The sequence below is a fragment of the Cheilinus undulatus genome, linkage group 4, assembly GCF_018320785.1.
Source record: "Cheilinus undulatus linkage group 4, ASM1832078v1, whole genome shotgun sequence".
Classification (NCBI taxonomy): domain Eukaryota; kingdom Metazoa; phylum Chordata; class Actinopteri; order Labriformes; family Labridae; genus Cheilinus; species Cheilinus undulatus.
In genome coordinates, this window is record NC_054868.1 from 46,282,079 (window position 1) to 46,303,199 (window position 21,121).

A 21,121-nucleotide genomic window follows, 5' to 3' on the forward strand; every position below is an offset into this window, starting at 1 on the left:
TTTATACTTGTTGTGTTGGTATTTCTGGCAGTTGTTGTAGCAAAAATAAAGTTTACAAACTCATTATTTGTGAAATGTGTGCTTGCTCAATGCCTGTAATGCTATTTCATCCAAGTGTTACCGTTATGTAACCAAGGTAACATTCAGGTTCACCCACATTTAAAAGTACATAGTGTGAGTGGCATGTAGCAGAACAAACATGGTGAAAATAGAACATTATATCTAAAGTATGTCTTAATTAGTGTTTGATTACCTTGAGATACAGTCATGGGTGGAAGTATTGGCACCCCTGGAATTTTTTACAGAAAATACACAGTTTCTCCCAGAAACAAATGTTTTTGGTATACATATGTTCAGGGCTTGACATTTACACCTGCCGACTAGCCAAATGCAGGTGGATTTCAGCTGTGGCAGGTAGCAGATTGACTTCAACCAGCCACTTTGGCCAGTGGAATTTATCAGTGTCACAAAATCAGCATTCTCTGGAGGATATTTGTCTGAGTGAGAATTATGAAACCAGTTGTATTTCTGATTTTTTGAATAAAGTTGATTAAAAGTCAGTGTTTTAATATTAGAATAAACTTAATGCCCATTTAAGAGGGAAATGGAGCATGTGTTTCATCTCATACCAGACACACCAACAACACAACTGTGGCCAATGAAAATGCTCAGTGGCTTGTAACTTTTCAGAAACAAGTAGCCAGTGAGCAATAAAGTTTATGTTGAGTCCCGCACATGTTTATTTCCTTTATATGCACTGGAAAAACACAAGAAAACAGAAGAAAAAAGCCAAAATTGACAGAATTTTACACAAAACTCAAAAAATGAGCCAACAAAGAGGCTTGTTGTGTTATCTGTATCAAAAATACTTGCACACTGGAGTCTGATATGGATGACATGGTCTTTTTGGTCCTTGACGGCCACCGTGACTTTACCTACAGGTAGGGTTCACAAGTAGGCATTGCAATTTTAGTCCTATCTAGTCAAAGTTATTGAAAATGATAAAGTTTAAAAAAAATTATAAACTAGAAAAGCATTCAGAGTGCGCAGACCTCCGCCATAAGCCCTATCTCCCAATAGTGAAGAACCCTTTAAAAAATTCTTGGATCCATCTGCATGTGCCCCTCACGACAACATTCGCCAACTACTCCCTCCCCGGTGGGGTGGAAACATGATGAGGCTTCGCCACGGGTAGATTGTTATGGTGGAAGCGTTGCCTGCCAATGCCAACAGATGCACTGACAGTCTCACCCATGGTCTCACCTAGCCCTATCTCCCAAAAGTAAAGAATCCTTTAGAAAATTCCTGGATCCAGACGGTGATCCGGATCAGTCCCAAAATCGAATCAGTTCTTCCTTGTCCCATTTCTGACATTTCCTGAAAATTTCGTCAAAAATCCGTCCTTAACTTTTTGAGTTATGTTGCTGACAAACGAACAATCCCACCTGATCGCATAACCTCCTTCATGGAGGTAAAAAAGGTAAAAATTTCCATCTGCAGTATGTCACACACCTAAATGATGATACTGACCTTCTTCGTCTACACCAAACACTCACCATTAAGTGATTCAGCAGCAGATAAAGCATTGTTATTGTACTGCCAACACAAAGCAGGTGGAAAGTGGTGACATACTAGTGTCCTGGAAAACTTAAGCACAAAACAAGTTAATTTCAACTTATATTGGCAAATTTACTTAAAGTGGAAAACATTGCTAGCCTTTGCGGGTAGGTTTCAGTTGATTTGTGCTAGGTTTAGCTAACAGCAAAAGGAGGCGTAAACGCTCTGTCAAAAACATTTTCTTTTATTAGAAGGGGGCATTACACCACATTTTATTTTTTGTTGTATCACCTTCAATTTTGTTCAAAATAAAAAACCTGAACACAGTTGTTTCCATTCTAAGTGATGTCCTTCCTACCTTTTTCATTCATCTGATCGAGTCTTCTTCTTCTTTTGAATTTCTGGCAGGCTAGAGGCAGTCAAGGCGTATTTTTGCCCTCCACTGGTCTTTATATTTAATTTTTTATATTTAATATAGTCCAGTCCAATGGAGAAATTTTAAAATGGCTTCTGTTGTTTCCAACTGAGGAGTGACTTATCTGAAATGTCTTTTATTTCATTCCATCGCCAGTCCATGATTAAGTGCACAATGCCGCAGCCTCAGTCTTATGACCACCACAGTGTCCCTCCTTCCTATTTTATACTCTGTGTGACTTTAATAGTTGGCTGTATTGAAAAATAAAACCTGCCTTTCTTGTTGTATTAAGCTCTTCCATGTTGCACTTGTATTGCTACGTTCTTCCTGTTTAATGCTCTTTTTGCTGCATTGTCAGCCTCCTCATGTGCTGGTACCCAAACAAACCCGACAGTGCTGCCCAACTTGGCTATATGGTTCAGTGTTATCAATATTTCAACTATTAAGTCAGATCTGGCCCCACCCTTCCCACCCTTCAGTGCCATCGGTGCTGCTGCTGAGTCTGAGAATATAACTGCATGTTCTGGTCTGATTTCCCCCACCCACCCAAGCGTCCATAATACTGCCACAAGCTCTGTAGTAAATTCTGATACCCAATCTGATACCTGCTTCCCATGCTGTATTTGCAAATGTGATACACCCCTATTGCCGCCCTTCTGTTGTTCTGACTTTTGGAAGCCTCTGTGTAAATCTGCATGTAACCTGCCCCTTTGTCCTTCAGACGTTTGCTTGTTAAAGCCACTGGATTGCCTGCATCCTTACTCTTAATCCTGTCTAATATGGAGAGATCTACATCTGGCTCTGGTAGGAGCCAAGGTGGAACAGGTGGCCAGCACACCACAGGGCTAAAGGGCAAATCAGGTCTTCCCATCTCTGCTGCTTTGTTTCTCATGGAGTGCAGAGATTTCCCTTCCTCCCTTTTATGCTATTTCCCTGCAGTTCCCAGTGCTCTCCTGAGAGGCTTGCGGCATGAACTAGGGACCTAGAGCCTTCCTGATGTCTGAGTTTAGCATTAAAATTGAGTTCATGGTGGATCGGCCCGCCATAAAGCTACTCTGATAAGGGCCAAAATATCTCTGCTGCTCAAGAGTGTATACCAGTCTGTCTGTTACCATATAGGTTCCATTGTACCCAGCACAACCTTCTCTGGTAACTCTTTCCCCTGAAACGTCAAGCAACACAGCTGAGCTTCCTCGTCCTCTGAAATTTCTCCCCATGTCATGAATGGTTTTTATAGGAAGGCATGAGCAGGTTCTATTGAACTGGAACTTCAGAGTCTCGAAGCCATACTTGAAGGAAAATCTTGACTCCAGAAGGCTACAAAGAAGTAGAAATGGCAATTATTCATTTTGTACAGACACTCAAGTATGACAAAGAAATTTCCTCTCTTGAACATGGCTCAGGTAGTATCTCTAAGGGGAAGCCCACTGTACAAGCTTGGTCCTACATTGGAGGAAGGCATTCACACAGTTGGTGGATGCTGCATATGTCATCATTGCCATCAGAAACCAAGCATCCTATTATTTGGTCAAAAAATCTTCATGTTTCTCAGCTTATTTTACGCCTAATCCACCAACAACTTGGCCATGCTGGTAGAAACCATGTTGTACTGATTACGACAGAAATATTGGATAAAAATGTCAACTCCGCTGCAAGAAGAACAATCACAGAATGCACAGTGTGTAGATGCTACAGAGGAAAACTTGGAGAGTGGAAAATGGCAAACCCACCTGAAAAGAAGGTAATCCCAGATTAAGCTCCTTTCACAGATGTTGGAGTAGACTATTTCGGCCCCATAGAGGTGAAAAGAGGAAGAACCCTTTTGAAAAGGTATGGGGTGATTTTTTTACCTGTCTGATGAGTCGTTCAGTACATTTAGGGGTGGCACACTCTCTTGATACTGACTCTTGGATGAATGTATACATCAAAGAAACTTGGGTCCGTGAAGTTTTGGACTGAATCAGAGTGTTTAGAGCAGGGGTGTCCAAACTTTTCCAACGAAGGCCACATATAAAAATATATTAGGATGGTGGGGCCTAACTTTAAAATCCTCATGGCAAGGAATATGAAAATATTCCTGCCAATAGGATTTTAAAGTTAGTTAGACTAATCCAATGTAAGTTAATACATGCTTAGCGACTGAGTACGCCTAAATGGCTAGTTGATGGCTGACAGGGCAGATAGACACTCATTTTCAGGATTTTGGGGAGACAGTCAAATTTCAGGGGGCCCCATTTAGCCCTGGCTACCACTGGCACTGCCCCCAAAAAGTTATTGGTGCTGCTATTTGCTGTGATGTTTCATCGACGTTATTACCTCCATCAAGGAGGTTATGTGATCAGGTGGGTTTGTTTGTTTGTTTGATTGTTAGCAATATAACTCAAAAAATCATGGATGGATTTTCATGAAATTTTCAGGAAATGTCAGAAATGGCATAAGGAAGAACTGATTAGATTTTGGGGACTGATCTGGATCACCGTCTGGATCCAGGAATTTTTTTAAAGGATTCTTTACTATTGGGAGATAGGGCTGATGGCAGAGATCTGCACTGTTACCATTTTACACCAGGAGATGCCGGACATGAGTAACTTGTTCAAAGTTTTGGACTTTACAGAGTTTGAAAGACACACACCTGGTCGTGGAGGAGGAGTGTAACAGAGAGAAAGACAGCGAAATGTGGCGAGAATACTCACAATGCTGGTAGGAAAAGGATTTAAAGGATTCTTAACTATTGGGAAATAGGGCTGATGGCAGAGATCTGCACTCTCTGTGTGCTTTTCTAGTTAATCAAGACATCTTCTTGTCAAAATGTTTGTTTACAGATTTAACATGGAAGCACTGCCCTGTGCTGAAAACAAGCTTCATGTTTTAATGTGGGCCATATTTAATTTTATCTCTAGAATTTGCTGCGCGCCAATCAAAAATGGGCTGCGGGCCATATTTGGCCCCATGCCACAGGAATATACTCAAGATGAGTAAAAGAACAAGAAGAAGAAGAACCCCATGAAACCTGATGTACCCTGCACTCAGAGTTTCAGGGGAGCATTAGTAGGGCTGGGCAATTAATTGAAAATTAGATTAAAGGCCTTTACACAAAGTCTGCGTTGTGGTTTTTCCTGTCCTTCGATAAACAGTGATATGTATGGGAGCGGATGATAAAAGGAGGTTTTCCCTCTCCTTTTTGTGCGAATTATTCGGACAGAAAAAATTGCGTTTTGTGTGTAAAGGCCTTTAATCTAATTTTCAATTAATTGCCCAGCCCTACTAATGCTCCCCTGAAACTCTGAGTGCAGGGTACATCAGGTTTCATGGGGTTCTTCTTCTTCTTGTTCTTTTACTCATCTTGAGTATATTCCTGTGGCATGCAAAAATTGAATAAGTGGTTTTTGTAATCAGTTGGTGGTTTTCAAATTGGCCAAGCAAAACTTTAACGGATAAGCAGGAGATTCCCATTTCGGATAATTTTTAAACCATTAGTTTCTCTCGTTTGTGTAATTCTTACACTGAGCCAAACTGTCAAAAACATGCGTGTTCACCATGGGTGTTCACCAGCAGATTCAATCTTCTCGTGCTCACAACTTCCTACTTTCGCCCAACTCCCGTTCCATCTGATCGAGTCATCGGAGATCGGCTACTCTTGCCTGTATGTTGGAACCGCGGGAAATTGAAACTCAATCGATTGCCGCCTGATCGAACATCAAAATAACTTGTCCGTGGGATCACTCAGTACCGGTGCCAATGTAAGTCTAAATCTGTAGTAATAACATAAACTAGCGATGTGACATTTCAGCGATCCGAGTGTGTATGTTATCCGGAACTATTACGGGCTTTGTTGGCTCTTAACGTTTATGTTTCGGTGTGGTTCCAGTCAAGTAAACACTAGCTGCCGTCTTACCAGAAGTGTTTCGGTTGAACGAGTGACCGTGTTAACTGGTGACTTTCACCCAACTGCATCTGCGGTTGTTGACTTAAAGCTCCTTTTGAAAACTGTCCACTAATTCAGCTGTTAATGTTAAAATTATGTTGTCAATTAGTATTTATCAGACACGGCTGTTATGAAAACAGATGGAAGATACATACGCGGAGACTTATTTTCAACAACCTTTGTCACTTCAGTCGCATTCGGTTGAAAGTCATCAGTTAACACAGAGACGAAGTAAATTAATACACCAGGAATGAGCTTAACCAAGCGTAACACTAACTTTTTAGCGCTATTGAGCTAACGTTTCTTCAAATGCCTGAAAATGTCGTGTTTTCCGCACATTCGCAAACGTTATGTGTAACGCTTAAGTCGTTATTTGTATAATGTAGCGTACTAATGCCTAGTAGGCTGTTTGGGTGTTAGTCCCTCTGTTTTGGTTGGGAGGATCTAGATTAATGTAGATTTTAATGTGATAAAACGACAAGGAACAAAGTGAGCTAACAGGCTACTCAAACACTTAACCTGTTCTAAATGTTAAGGTCCAGAGAGCAGGATGGAGATTAATGTTGGGGATATTCCGCAGTGTGAAGAGCAGCTGAAAACTACATTGCACTGTGATGACAAGGAGAAGGTATTACACATTTATCTGTATACCTAAGCTGTATTAAATACCAGCTTTACCCTGTAACTGACTGTAACTTTTGTTCTACACATTCAGCTTCGTAGGAAGTTGGCACTGTTACAGAGAGAGTATCTCAGGACAGCCCAGAGACTACAGGTAAGAGCCACTCTTCTACTTTGCCCATAAGCCCACTGTAGAAATTGTGCTCTATCACTCACACTTGATGATCTGCCCACAGCGTGCTGAGCGTTCAGAAGCAGTACGGAGACATGTGAGGAGCAGGATTGAACAGCAGAACCACCATGACCGAATAGAGCGAGAGGTGATATCAGACCGCTCTGCCAGCCCACCTGTAGTGACAGTGAGCACCAGCAAAGGAGCAGCCACAGGTCCACCTCAGGAAAACAGCCAGGAAAGCAGTGGAAGTAAGTCAACTCCAAAACAGGCAAAGAGGTTCCTCACTACAATGACCATCAAAAATAAAAGTGTTGCAATTACATCCAGGATTTGATTTTTGATTCATACTATTTACACTACTATTCAAGCATGATTAAGAATTATAAAACTCTTCTTGTTTGTAACATTGTAATACTATCTTTATATAATTTTTTTTTTTATCTCTAAGCGGCACTGTGTTAAACATCACATTAATATTCTTGAGGGAAATTTTGATTTTACAACAAGTGGCAACATGATATGTAAAAACATATAGATCTATAAATTGAACCATTAGAAGTTTTCAGGATTAAAATAATACTTAATCTATTGGATTTTATGACAATTTTATGATGAATGAGTGTAAATGTTGCACAGTCTTTGCAGTTATTACATAAAGGTGCTCTTTGGGTTTGTTTTGCTTGATTCATCTTGTTAAAGCTGAGGACACACTACAAAATATTTTGCCAGGTTTCACCCATGATTCCCAGTTGGGCACAGTCTGCACTAGTTGGGTACAGTCAGCATGGCTAGTTGGCACAAAAATCTGTTGGTGTGTAAGGGGTGAAGACCCAAATCTGCAAGTGTATGAGGGAAACAGACCTGAACTGACCCCAGTCGGAGTCAATCAAACATGTTTGAATTTTTTTATTCGAATCTGGATGCAGTCAGGTAGTGTGAACTGATTACTGACCCAACTGCAAACACAGCTAATGAAAAAGAGAGGGTGGGACACTTAATTAACTGTGTTGTTAACAAACAGTAATTAAAAATTGTTGTATTGTTTAAGTAGTTTAAAGATCAGTCATTTTACATTTGTATAAAGTATTTTGTTTCAATAAATTTTAGACAGCTTAAGTTACTGAGTATATAAAAATCAATGAAAAAAGGAGGTCCAAGCTATTTGTCAGCTATGTGAAATATTCTGCGTTTAGTAACATGGTGAGAGAAAGGCTCAATTCTGCCCTTACCACGTAGCCCTATTGCTATGTTTTGCACATTCGTGTCTCAGGGTAGGTTGTCCTGATTCTTGTTGGAATGGAGAATTATGGGAAAGTGCAAGGGTCGCCCTGTTTTGTGGGGGAAGATTTCACCACTCTAAATTCTTACAAGGGACAAAAGGGCACTCAAAAATGAGGGGTAGGGGTAGGTTTCTCTATTATATCCAAAATTTGCAGCTGCATACCAATTTATTAAACATATGTAACACTAATTATACAAGATTGCTGAAGACTCATATTCTCTTGCATTTTGACATAAAAAGACAACTGTACTTTGCAAACCCCTCAGGTGTATAAAAGATAACAGACAATATTTTTTTTGTATTTTCTTTGTATTATTTGTATTTTGCATTTTAATTTTCTTATGTGTGTTTGCTTCGCCAGATCACTCAGATTCTGAGAACTCCAGGAGGAGCCAGGTGATCAGGTTCCTGCTCCCCTCTGATACTGCTTCCCCACAAACCCCAGATCCCTGCAATGACCCAGCAAAAGGCCACAGATCCAGTCCTAACCTGCGCCTCAGGTCACAACGCAGCCGCCTGCGCTTGGAGAGGAGGAGTACTGCTGAGACAGGCAGGAGCTCGGACAACAGTGAGGAGGGACGGGAGCAGAGTGAAAAGATGGAGCTGGAGACTGCTGGAACAGAAGGAGGTCAGGATGGAGTTAAAACACTGGAAGTAGAGGCTGTGAATGAAAGTGAGGAGCTGTTTTCTGGAGCAGAATCTGAGTCTCCTTCTATGGTGCTCACACACTGGAACACTTGTGGACAAACTGAAGCAGGAAACATGGAGGGAAAGGAAGCAGAAGGGCAGCACTTACAAAAGGAGAAAGAGACAGAAAGGGAAAAAGAATCAGCCTCTTTGCTGCCTCCATGTCAGGAACCTGCTTTAGATACTGATGGAAGGGAACAAAAAGGTACACAAAGTGGAAAATTTAAGGAAAAAGAAAGGGATAGTGATAGAAAAAAGACAGATGGAGGGCTGTGTGAAGACAGCAGTAAAAAAGATGGACTACAAAATGCAATGGAGAATAAAAGTGAAAAATGTCTTGATAAAATGCTGGAAATTAAGGAAGAAAAAAGTGAGAGGGTTGGAGCAGAGCAGGATGTCAAAGCTGTAAGTCTTCTTGACTCGTGCACCCTAGTGGAGGGACTACTTTTCCCAGCGGAGTACTATGTCAGAACCACCAGACGAATGTCATCTTCACAGAGGCAGCCTGACATGCAGGCTGTCATACACACCCAGCTGGGCAGGGGGCGACCTCGCAGAAGCCGTGGCCGTGGCAGAGGGCTGATCAAGCGCTCTAACAGCCATGAAGGGTCGGCTGAACTCTCTCAGACAGATTTCTCCTCACCAACAGCAGCATCTCCAGCTGCAGGTCTGAGTAAAGAATCACCTGCTGAGCTGAACACTCAGAGCTCCTGTGAGGTTTCAGACCAGGCGGTCTCCTCAGAGGGTCTCTGTACTCCTAATGTCAGCACTACCCGTCCAGCAAGAGGGAGGAGGAGAAGAGGCAGAGGAAGAGGGAGACCTTCACGATGCTCTCTTAGTTTAGACACAAACAGACTAGATTCTGGGCACATTAGAGGTGATCTTCAGCTCACAAACTCCCCAGTGTCTGCTCCCGCATCTCTCTGTAAAGCTTATAGACCACAGCCCTGCCTCACTCCAGGAGAAACTGATGTTATAGTGCTGGACCCTCCGGAACCAGCCTTTACCAACAGCGCAGCTACAAATCCACCTCCTGGAGGGGATGGAGCTCTCTGTAGCTCTGCTTCAGGACATCAGGAAAAGGTCTACCCCATCTTTCTGAGGAGCAGCGGCATCACAAGCAGACCTTCAGAGATCAATAGAAGTAAGACATGTTTGGATTCTGTGTATGAGTGTGTCAGTGATAGACCTTGGGGTTGCATTTCTAAGTCAGTTTAATCACTTATTTAACCAATACATAATATCAAGATATCAGTGAGGGAATGCCCTCATTTACAGTAAAATCAAGAGCACAGAGAAGTGCATTTAAAAAACAAACTGAAAATTAAATAATTGACAAAACAGCCAGAGCATGATTAAAAGAGTTAGAGTACTGTGTAAAATGAGGCTGAAGTAAGGCATAGATGTGGCGAGTAAGCCCACCTGAGGGCACCATCAAGCAGGAAGGAGGATTGACACAATCTGAAGTTGTGCTCTGGATGTCCTTGAATATTTCAACGGGAATAGGGAAGTCTTTTGGAAAAATCATTTATGTTTAACCTTAACAGTTCCCGTATCAATGCCTTATTTACACGCACCTTGAAAAACACAAGATGTTTCTCAAAGTCCAGGATCCTTCCTCTGTAAGGAAGCATCCTCCCGAGTCAGGTCCCTCTGAGGCGAGGCCAGAGTCCTCCTTGGTACCTCTTGAACACACATTTAGTACAGGCTAGCGAGTGTGCATGATTATGTCACAGGAGAGGTTGCGTCCATATTTGAGGCAACGGCAGAAATCAAAATGGGAGGGGCACCAACAACAACTTTCATCATCTAATAAGCTATCAAATCATCGTATAATCTTGATTTATATAATAATAATATCGTAAAATCCTACAATATAATCATATGATATTTTTATCTAATATAATCATATTCTATTGCGCTACCTATACCCGTTCAGCTTTACTTTGATGCTATAAAATAATGATGATAGCATATTTTGTGGTTAAATAAAGACATTTAAAAGTGTATTGAGGTCTGGGTTTCCTTCTGATATTGCTCGATTTATTTTTTGAAGAGAAAGAAAACGGTTCGCATTGGATTGTGGGCAATTCCTGTGAGTGGAGCACTTGTATAGGCATCCTTGGAAATTCTCAGTTTGAAAGACCCCGCAAAAGACTTTTGAGGGTCCTTGACATTGGACCAGTCCACCAGAGGCAGTCAGTGATATAGTATCCTTCAGAAACAGCCGTTTGAGGATCCTTCCTTAGCTTTGAAAAACAACTACAGTCTTGTGAGAGGAAGTCAGTGTGAGCAAGACCAGAGAAGTTGGGCCGACATTTACAAAAACAGGCTAAAGTGGTCAAGAGTGTGGCGTCATTTCTCAAAAACATGACACAAACAGGGCAACAAGCAGCATCTGTCGAACCATAATTTCATACAAGGCATGCATCTTTTTGCACAAGAACTGTTATTCGTCCAGGGGTTTAGGATCCAGGGACTAGTTTTACTTTCATTTTAAGGCAGGACTGGACTGGCAATATGGCATGCAGGGCCATTTTCCTGGTGGGCCGGTGCACTTTGGGGCTGGTATGATTTGATAACTTTAATTTGATTTTTTTTATTCCACTCTGTTCACCTTTGACACAAGAGAGTTTAGGAAAGAGACAATACACATCATTTTATTTGTCCATGTCATTAACTTCTCAGCATTTGAGTAGTTTGGGCTACTGATCTGCAAGACCTTTAAAAGGGCATGAAGGAACAGTGTAGTGATATCGTGTCCTACCAGGGTAAAGGGTCAGTTCGCATCAGAAGATGCCAGGGCAAACTTTTCTTCCCAGTCCAGTGCTGTTTTAAGGTTTTATCATTTAAAGAAAATGAGCAGGAGTATTGTTTTCTAATTCAAGTTCAGAGATTGAAGATCCAGAGAGCAGTTTGTTTTAACTGAGGTATTTCCAACAAAATGAGAACTTTTCTCATATTTTATCATGTTCTCCTCCCAAACACTTGATCTTTAACACTTTTAGTTATCAAAACTGTTTATCATAGCGAGTGATAGAAGTTTGCCTGTCACTGACTCTCACTGAAGGTGGTTCAGTGTTCAGAAAGAAAGAGACTCTAAATTTCAGTTGTTAACGATGAAAACCTAGATAGTCCAAAAAGAAAATTCACAGGAAGGAATTGAACTGATAAGAATAAGTGATAATGGCATCGATATCAATAAATCTTATAAATTCCCATCCCTGCTCCATTGTCTTGTTAAAGCAGTTTCCAACAGTTGAGAAAGGCATGTCCTTTCCCAGTAGTTGGTGTAGTTTTAGGTCACTTAGGGCAAATACCCACTAAAAAAGATTCAAATAAATGAATGAATAAATAAGCAATAACTGATTTTTACTAATCTGAATCTCATTTTATATACTCATCAAGTTTACTCCTCGCTGTGATTTGTTGATAGTTAAACAGTTTTCTGCCATGTAAGAAGGTTTAAAAACATGTTAGTTATTGCTGTACTTTGACTTTAATGACTGAACATTTCATTTACTGAACTCCATGCAGGTTGATTGTCAACAACATGAATTGTAGTAGAAGCTGTAGAAGAGGTTAACACCTCTTAACAAATAGAAGCATACTAAATAAAAGCAGCAATACACAAAAAATACACAAAACCCTGCCTTCCCATCATGAAATGTTTTGCACTATAGGTGAGGGTCTGAGAGAGTCTTGCTTGGTCTTTAAACACACCTTGGTGGGGTGCCCCCTATTTCACAACCTACACACATGTACTGATAATTCAGCCTTTTGATAAAACCTGCATCAGAAAAAATAAAGGAGATCACTGAAACTGTTTCCTCTGAAACTTTTCTTTCATTTGTGTCTTTAAGGTCCTGCAAACTGGAAATCTCTCCTCCTGCCCTCCTCTTCACCGTCCCAAACTTCTCTACTCCCTCTTCCCTCTCTGTCTTCTTGCCCGCTGCTAAACAACCTGCTGAGCTTCGATATCCCTCAAGACTTCCATCTCCCTGATGACCAGTTTGCCTCCCTGAAGCTGCTCAAACTCCGCAGAGTCGCTGTGGAATCCGCAGTTGAACAGTTTTTATCCCCGCCCTGCAACACACCCAGGAGCATCCAGCACAGTGATGCACCCTGCAGCCCGGTGATGGCTCATCCACTCCCACTCAGTCTCACACCAAAGATCATGGATTCACCTCATCAGACTGAAGCAGAACAAGCTGCTACTCAATCCAAAAACATGTTAATACAACAGCCTTTAAATGAAGAGTCATCCCTCCAACTAGAGTGTCAGACTCCCACCATCTCAACCAAGTCTATGTCTTTGGTACAAGATTGTGTTGTTCATTCTGTTGATCAATATAAAGAGAAAGAAACTGTAATTCTGAACACTCCTAGTCAGACAGACAGCAGCACAAACAGACTGGCTGACCATCCTGTCAAATCACATCCTCATATTACCATTGCAGAGAGTCCTGCGGGAAAAGTGAACAATAATGACCTTGTGCAGTCAGATGAACTTCAGATAATCGAGTCATCCATCATTTTATTAGACGACCAGACAGATTGTCCGGATAATGTGGAGAATCAGAAGGCTACACATCACCAGACAAAAGCAGAAGATAGATCCATCATCAAAACTCTTACATTTGATTCCCCTCGACTGAAAACCCCCAGGAAGCTTTCCAGAAAGTTAACAGCACGTAATGAATCTCCTCTGCAGCATGGTAATGTAAAATCTCCTGCTCAAGACTCAAAAGAATCCCCTGAACGCACCACAAGTCCTGCAAGAGTTCCCAGTGTCCAAACCCAGCTCCTGCTGAGCCCTCTTCTTGCATCAGCACCTGGCCGTTTCATCACCCCACATCTTCCCCCATCCTTCACCCCCACCAGCCCCATGCTGCCATCTTTAGGTCCCACCCCCCACCCTGTCCCTGCTTCCCTCCCTCTGACATCCTCACCTTCAGCCCCAGCCCTCACCCTGCCTCCCCCACACAGCCCGTCCACCCAGAATCTCTCCCCTCCCCCTCTATCTCCCTGTTTGTCACCCGCTTTTTTCCCTCCCACTCAGCCCACAAACTCCTCCAGAGCTCAGATCCAGGTTTCACATGAGCCGTCACAGGGGGTCGAACCTGCCGCATGCCTGCCTGTCTCAAATATCCAGGATCAGAACTCAGGTGTGCTTGTTGGAGTGAGGATAGAGGAGACAAAGGAGGAACAAACCATGAGATGTTTACACACACTAAAGGTGAAATTAACTTCTTGACTTCATTGTGCATTTTTGAATTATAATAGATGTGTGTGACTGAATCTGATTGCATGTGTGTTTCAGGCCCCAGCAGGAGGCTGTCTGATGGATGCTTGCTGTCTGACCGGACCCTCAGGTGGTTTGTGTGTAGCGGCAGCAGGAAAGTGGGCGGTGTGTCTGTGGAGCCAAACTGCAGCTTCTGATTGGAGCCTGACACATACATGGGCCTTCAATGAGGTGAGTGTGATCGTGAATATTTGCAAATGTTTCTTCATTTCAGTGTCTTTTTTTCCATTTGTCATGAAAGGATTTTTGTCTTTATTTTATTAAATTAAATCCTCATGAGCAACTCTCAAAGCAGCAACTTCTCTTCCTTGGGCCACACATGATATCAAAACTCCACACATGGTATCAAAACTCAATTAATTTTATGAAGGGATGCCAGTGCCTGGGTTAAATCTGACCTGTGGCTCCCTTAATGCATGTCATGTCCCAAACTCTCTGCCAAAAATATCCAATATGCTGATATTTAGAAATTCATTTTAGCCAATATTGATATACAAATATAGTTCAGAACTTAAAATGTTCAAACAAATTCAAGAAGAGCAAAGGGACAAGCTTTAAGTCTTTTGTCAACTACAACTGACTAAAGATGTGAGTCAGTAACTTTGTTTCCATGACAAAGATGGGGCAAAGACTAGGTTAAAAAAGATGATAAAAACTTTGACAAAAGACTAAAACAAGGCTAAAATTACACTACCGAACTGCTGGTTGGCCGAGTGGTAAGGTTGCGCCCCATGTACGCAGGCGACCCGGGTTCAAGTCTGGCCTTTGGCTCCTTTCCAGCATCTCTCTCATCCCTGATTCCACCTACTGTCCTCCTCTCTCTGGCATAAAAGCCAAAAAATATATCTTTAAGACATCTGTGATATTTCTCTGCTCTGCCTGTCATCATTAAAGAGATTGGGTAGAGAGCATTGAAGGTGTCAGCACTTTCTTCTGTATATTTTAAAGTAATTATAGTAATGATAACACATTAATATGAGTTGTTATTCTAAAGATATATTTTTGCCATTTGATGTTTTTATTTAGAGAGAAGGGGATAAAGTCAGAAACAGGGATGAGAGAGTGGGGGAGAGACATGTAGGAAAGGAGCCTCAGGCTGGGGTTGAACCCAGACTGCTCCTGTACACGGGGGCCCGACCTAACCTAACCACTAGACCATCTGCACCCCAATATGAGTGTTTTACATTTACATCAATTTTACAATTCAGTTCATTAAATAAGTTTAAAGAAAATTATCGTTTTGACTAAAATTAAAGACAGAAATACAGGGCCTTTGTAGGCTTTGTGTTTTTGGTATACACCAGTCTGGTGGCTTTTGTTTCTTTTAAAGTGTTTCCTCAGTCTCCCTTCAAGAGTTTTGGTGTTTAAGGCAGCTGTGGTGGTTTATTTACTCCCTTTTTCCGGGTGCTATTGAGAACAGAACAGATAGATTGTAGGACTGGGCAATAAATCATTTAAATCGATAAATCAGGTTTTTGGAAAATCCAGATTCTGAAACGTGAAAATCCAGATTTTCTGTTAAATCTTTACTGCAGTAATACCAAAAGTAAAAGCTACTGTTAGAAGCATTAATTTTATGTTAATTCTGGCAACCCTGTAAACAAAATGATACAATTTTTTCTTAGATACTGCTTGTGAAACCACAGTGTTCTCAAACAAAGAAAAACATCCTAATCATTTTTAATAATCATTCACTCTGAATCCTTTTTGTTGAATTTGAAATTGAAAGTAGTTTGTGATAATGGAGAGATATCAGCATTACTTTGAAACTGATTTCTTTCAGAGCCTGAGTGCTGATGTAAATAACTCTCCATAGTGCACTTTTAAAGACACGTTTATAGTTCCCACTTCGACCTTTAAAGGAACATTCAGATCAGTTTTGTTACATATTGTTGATGAAAATTAAAAAAAAAACCTGTTTGAGTGTTTTGTTTTGTTTTTTTCATTTGAAACCCAAAATATCGATTAAAATCGTAAATTGAGGTTATGTGAAAAAAACGGCAATTCAATTTTTTTTAACCTCCACCAGCCCTAATGGTTTGGTTTCTATTGTTATTTTTTCCCTCTTCCACTTAATCTTTTGCAATTCTAGTGGTTATTTCTCTGAGATAGGTGTAAGAAACCTGGGTCCACAATTACTCCCCACTTCAGCCCTCTGACATAAACTCCACAAACATACTCATGTTATATATCGGTTGTAAATATTATCAGAAACTGACATCTACCTCCTGGTGTGTTAATAGACATTAAAAATGACTACAAAGAAATGGTAAATCTCATTACTGATGCCCTGTCCTTTGAAGGTCATGAAGAGATGTCGGTGTTAATTTCACCACTTTCTTAACTAGTTAAAAATCCTCACAGGGACTTTTAAGAAAAATCTTTGCAGCAAGCTGGATTAAATTCATAGATCAAAAGCAGTGTAAACTACCAACACATTATCACCTTTTTCTTGTCAATGGATTCAGCATTTAGTATTTCTTGAATTAGAGGTGATACTCTCTTTAATGGCAAACGTCTGTCCTGGCAGACATAAAATTTACGCCTTATGTTGTTTGCAGCCTGTGATCAATGTGTTTCCTGTCCCGGATACTGCTGGCCTCATTTGTGTGACTCTTGGTCAGCTGGAGATCAGAGAAGTCAGGTAAATACAACACTCTCTCTCAGCAAAGTTTCTGTATAAAAATGTAAGTGTGTTGTGAATTTAGGCAGTTATTTCAGTAGGCACTAAAGGAGGGGTGTTCAAACTACAGTCCACAAGCCAACTGTGGCCCATTGTCCATTTGAAATTGTCATGCAGTAAATTATGAAAAAAAGACCCTCGTTAGGACATAAAACTTGTGCTTGACTGTATTATGCTTCTTTGTGTGTAATGCGTTTGTGTGTACAGGGTGCTGTGGGGCTCCAGCCTCTCTCAGGCCTTGCTCTATGCGGGCCTCGTCCAGGCTGTGGTGTGTTTGTCGGGGTCCAGAGTGGTCACGTCCTCTCCCTCAGTGTGTGGCTCCACCCTGCAGGTGTTCACACTCTCAGACAGTGGAAGGTAACACAGAATTGTTGTGGTTTTTTTCTGTTAGTCTTAGTTCAGACCGTATACACTCAGTGTCTCCTCTGTCTCGCAGCTCATGGAGTGCTCAGCCTCTGGCGCCCCCTGGTGTTTGTGTCGGGGCTCTCGCTCCAGTGAACGGACTCTCAGACGCTCTGATTGGCACAGATGAGGCTGGGCGTCTCTTTATTTGGTAAGAACGATGGTGACAAATATATTATCATGTTATTTCCAATACGATCTTGCTGCATCACCCCCATTAAACATTTGGTGGTATCTAGATATTGTTTCAGCTCTTACTGTTAACTGACTTGGTCCAAATTTGCTTTTGTAAAGATTTGAGTAAATTTGTGCCAATTAATAAATCGAAACAAATGAAATCACTCACGGTACACAAAAGCAAAACATACCTGTGCAAATAAATAAATGTACAAATAATTCTGATGGTTAATTTACTAATGTCTGTCTTATTTTTCTCTCTATGACCAATTTAATTTTTTTTACAGTACAAAACTTCAAAATTCCTCAAATTTCCTTTCTTTCTCTAAGGTGAAGTTTGACATTTTTCAGATGTTGAGTTTTTTTTGTCCATCAGTAAACTGAAAAAGGGAATTCATCATTCAAAATTGAACTAAGTCAGCTGAAAAAACTAGACTTTTAAGATAAAAATTCTTTTCATGTAGCACAAATGTCCTCCTAAGGGAGGCTTCCCCCAGCCTTTAGAGGGGGTGAGTACTTTAGAGTAGAGCCTCTTCTCTTTGGTGTCTGTAGGAGCTGGTTGAAGTGATTCTGGCATGTGGCTATGAGGCCCTCTGGTGCTCTTCCTTTGGAAGTTTCAGTAAAGTCCAACTGGGATGCAGAGTTAATTTCACCTACTAAAACTATGACAAAAAAATGTTTGTCTGTGAGCTTTTTTCCTTGACAAAGACAAGAGTAAGATTAGCCAAAATACACTCACCAGTCACTTTATTAGGTACACCTTGCTAGTACTGGGTTCGACCACTTTTTGCCTTCAGAACTGCTTCAGTTCTTCATGGCATAGTTTCAACAAGGTTTTGGAAACATTTTCCATGACAGCATCACATTTACTGCAAATTTTCGGCTGCACATCCATGATGCAAATCTCCTATTCCACCACATCCCAAAGGTGCTTTGTTTGATTCAGATCCTGCTGGAAGCAGCCATCAGAAGGTTAGACTGTGGTCGTGAAGTGTTGGACATGGTACTCATGTAGGCTGCGGCGTTTAAACGATGCTCGATTGGTACTAAGGGGCTAAAAGCACTGGCATTAGCATTGATTTAAATGTCAAACATGTCAAAACCAGCGTTTTAATGTTTGTTTCTGCATCACAGGAATTTAAAGACAGGACAGCTGCTGAACAGAATCGCTCTCACAGACAGTTTATCACAAACTGCCTGCCTCAGAGGATTCTCCTACTGCGTATGTCCTCTTGTTTTATTCATTTATCACTCTACCAGTGACTTCCTGTCTCAGATTATTTTACGCGTGTGCTTTTTGTTTGTCGTTGCACAGGGAGTGTTATTTGTCCTGCTGCAGCATCACTTCCTCAGTTCCATGGAGGAAGAAGAAAGAAACGACAAAGAAAAAGGTTCAGAGGAGGAGAAGAGGACTGTCCTGTTCTCTTTGGTTGCTGTAAACCCTCTGAATGGAAAATCTGTCCTGGCGACTCGGCTGTATCCGCCCAAAGCGTGGTCCGGCAGGTGAAACAAGGACAAGAAGTGTGTTGCTACATCTCTTAATTTGTTAAAGTGATGCTCACACCAAAAATGTTGTTTTACAGGCTGTGTGAAGCCGACGCTAGCGGCTCCAGCGTGGTGGGCCTGAGTCAGAGCGGTTGTGTTTGTGTGTGGGAACTCGGACATTGCGGAGGTTCAAGGATGCTGTGGTGTCCCGAGAGAGAAGGCTGGCAGCTGGCTCGATGGGGTGGAGGAGGCACGCTGCTGACTGGACATCACAACGGAGATGTTAGTTTACACTGCTGCAGCATCATCCAAGACTGTATTATCAAATAAGATAAATGTTTACATGAAGATTTTAACACGGCTTCTGTTTAGAAACATCTTTTAAAATCTCTCTTTACATTTAAACCTCAACGATTCATAAAGAGGGTCTGTGGCATCTGTCAAGATTTTTATCTTCATCTTATCGTCAGCTTTCACTTCCAGGAGTGTTTCTCTTTTCTCTGGGCCATCACACTGCTAAAAGAAAGACGTTTATTTACTGTTAACTGGTTATTTTTAATCATTCAGTTGAAAAAGTTCAATCATTTTTTACTGAATTTGTGCTTAAATGGTTTAAGAGCACAGCTGCTTTTGTGGAAATGTCCACCTGATGGTGGATTTTCAGTTTTAGACTACTGTGACTGAAAACCACTGCTGTTTTATCACTGCTGATGTTTTGACTGTTTCCTACTGTGTTTGCATGTATTATTTTTCATGTATTTAAAAAAAAAAGGTTTGCCAGAGTTTGTTTTATATATTGAACATTAAACGCTTGTGTATTCTGACATATTTTTTGGCTACTTCTATGTGACTTTTATTTTTACATGCATATACAGTGCCTATAAAAAAGATACATCCCCTTGGATAGTTTAATGTTGTATTAGTTTTATAAACCAATAACTGTCAATATAATTTAGCTTTTTCACAAAAAAACCTCTTTATTGTCTGTGTGAAAGCAGATTTCTACAAAGTAATGTGAATTAAGTAAAAGTATGTAATGTAAAGTAAGTGACTGCATAAATATTCAACCCCTTTAAAGTGGCTGACCTAATTTAACAGAGGTCCAGCCAATTAGTGCTAGTAGTCTCACAGCTAGGGAAATGAGGATCGCCTAAGTGCAGTGAATGTGTCTGAAGTGATTGTAGCATAAAGACACCTGTGTCTGGAAAGTCCAGTCACTGGTTAATCAGTATCCCTGGCTACCATTACACCAGGAATACGAAAGAACACTCCAAGCAACTCAGAGAAAAGGTTATTGAAAAGTATAAGTCAGGAGATGGATGCAATAAAATTCCAAGGCACTTGAACATCCCCCAGAGTTCAGTTAAATCTACCATGAAGAAATGGAAGGAAATAGACCGAGTGACCGTGCAAGAAGAAGACTAATGAGAGGCCAACAAGACACCTATGACTACTCTGAAGGAGTTACAAGCTTCAGCAGCTGAGATGGGAGAAACTCTACATACAACTTTAGTTCAGGTTTTTCACCAGTCAAAGCTTCATGGGAAAGTGGCAAAGCGGAAGCCACTGTTCGAAAAAACATAATAAATCTCAATTCGATTTCACCAAAAGGCATGAGGGAGACTCCCTGGTCAAGTGGAAGAAAGTTCTTTGGTCTGATGAGACCAAAATGCTGCATTTTGGCCACCAGACAAGATGCTACATCACTACACATCACCACAAACATACCATCCACACTGTGAGGTACGGTGGTGGCAGCATCATGCTGTGGGGATGCTTCTAGGCAGCTGGCCCTGGAAGGCTTGTAAAGGTAGAGAGCTTAGGAGATTTCTTTTCCAGCAAGACAATGACCTGAAACACAGCGAAAGCTACACAGAAATGGTTTAAAGACAACAAGGTGACAGAGGGGAATGGCATAAAATTGCAGTGTCAAGATGTGCAAACCTGATGGAGACCTATCCACACAGACTCAGTGCTGTGATTGCAGCCAAAGGTGCATCCACTGCCTTGAGAGAGTGAATATTTATGTAGTCACTTATTTTAAATGTTTTTATTTGACAATACATCTTAGAAATTTGTTTTCACTTTGACATGAGTTTTTAGTTTTTCCACAACAAGGCTAAATTATATCAACCATGAGAGGGTAAAAAATCCAAGGGGATGAATACTTTTTATAGGCACTGTAAGCAGCAGCTTCTTCTAGATCAGTGATCTTAACCAGATTGTTTTACTTTCACTTGTATTTTAAAGATCATGTATTAAGGGGCGAAATATCTTTGAAATTCAAGTGGACCAACATTATCCTCTCACTAAAAGCTCAATTTAAAGGCCATCACTGTGCTTGTATAAGTTGACCTGGTTAAGAAAGTAAAAGCCATGTTAAAGCCAACCCTTTATCCTCAGTCAA

General features: G+C 41.0%; 1 protein-coding gene across 1 annotated transcript; it reads left to right on the forward strand.

Moving 5' to 3' along the window:
• The first annotated feature begins 5,628 nt into the window (after positions 1 to 5,628).
• On the forward strand, positions 5,629 to 19,491 carry palb2 (partner and localizer of BRCA2). The gene is made up of 13 exons (XM_041784385.1): positions 5,629 to 5,712; positions 6,434 to 6,525; positions 6,613 to 6,672; positions 6,755 to 6,941; positions 8,337 to 9,806; positions 12,526 to 13,901; positions 13,986 to 14,138; positions 16,529 to 16,611; positions 16,858 to 17,007; positions 17,087 to 17,203; positions 18,364 to 18,451; positions 18,545 to 18,732; positions 18,813 to 19,491. The coding sequence occupies exons 2-13, from the start codon at positions 6,448 to 6,450 to the stop codon at positions 19,042 to 19,044; spliced, it is 4,182 nt and encodes a 1,393-aa protein (XP_041640319.1). The 5' UTR covers positions 5,629 to 5,712; positions 6,434 to 6,447; the 3' UTR covers positions 19,045 to 19,491.
• Positions 19,492 to 21,121: the final 1,630 nt, after the last annotated feature.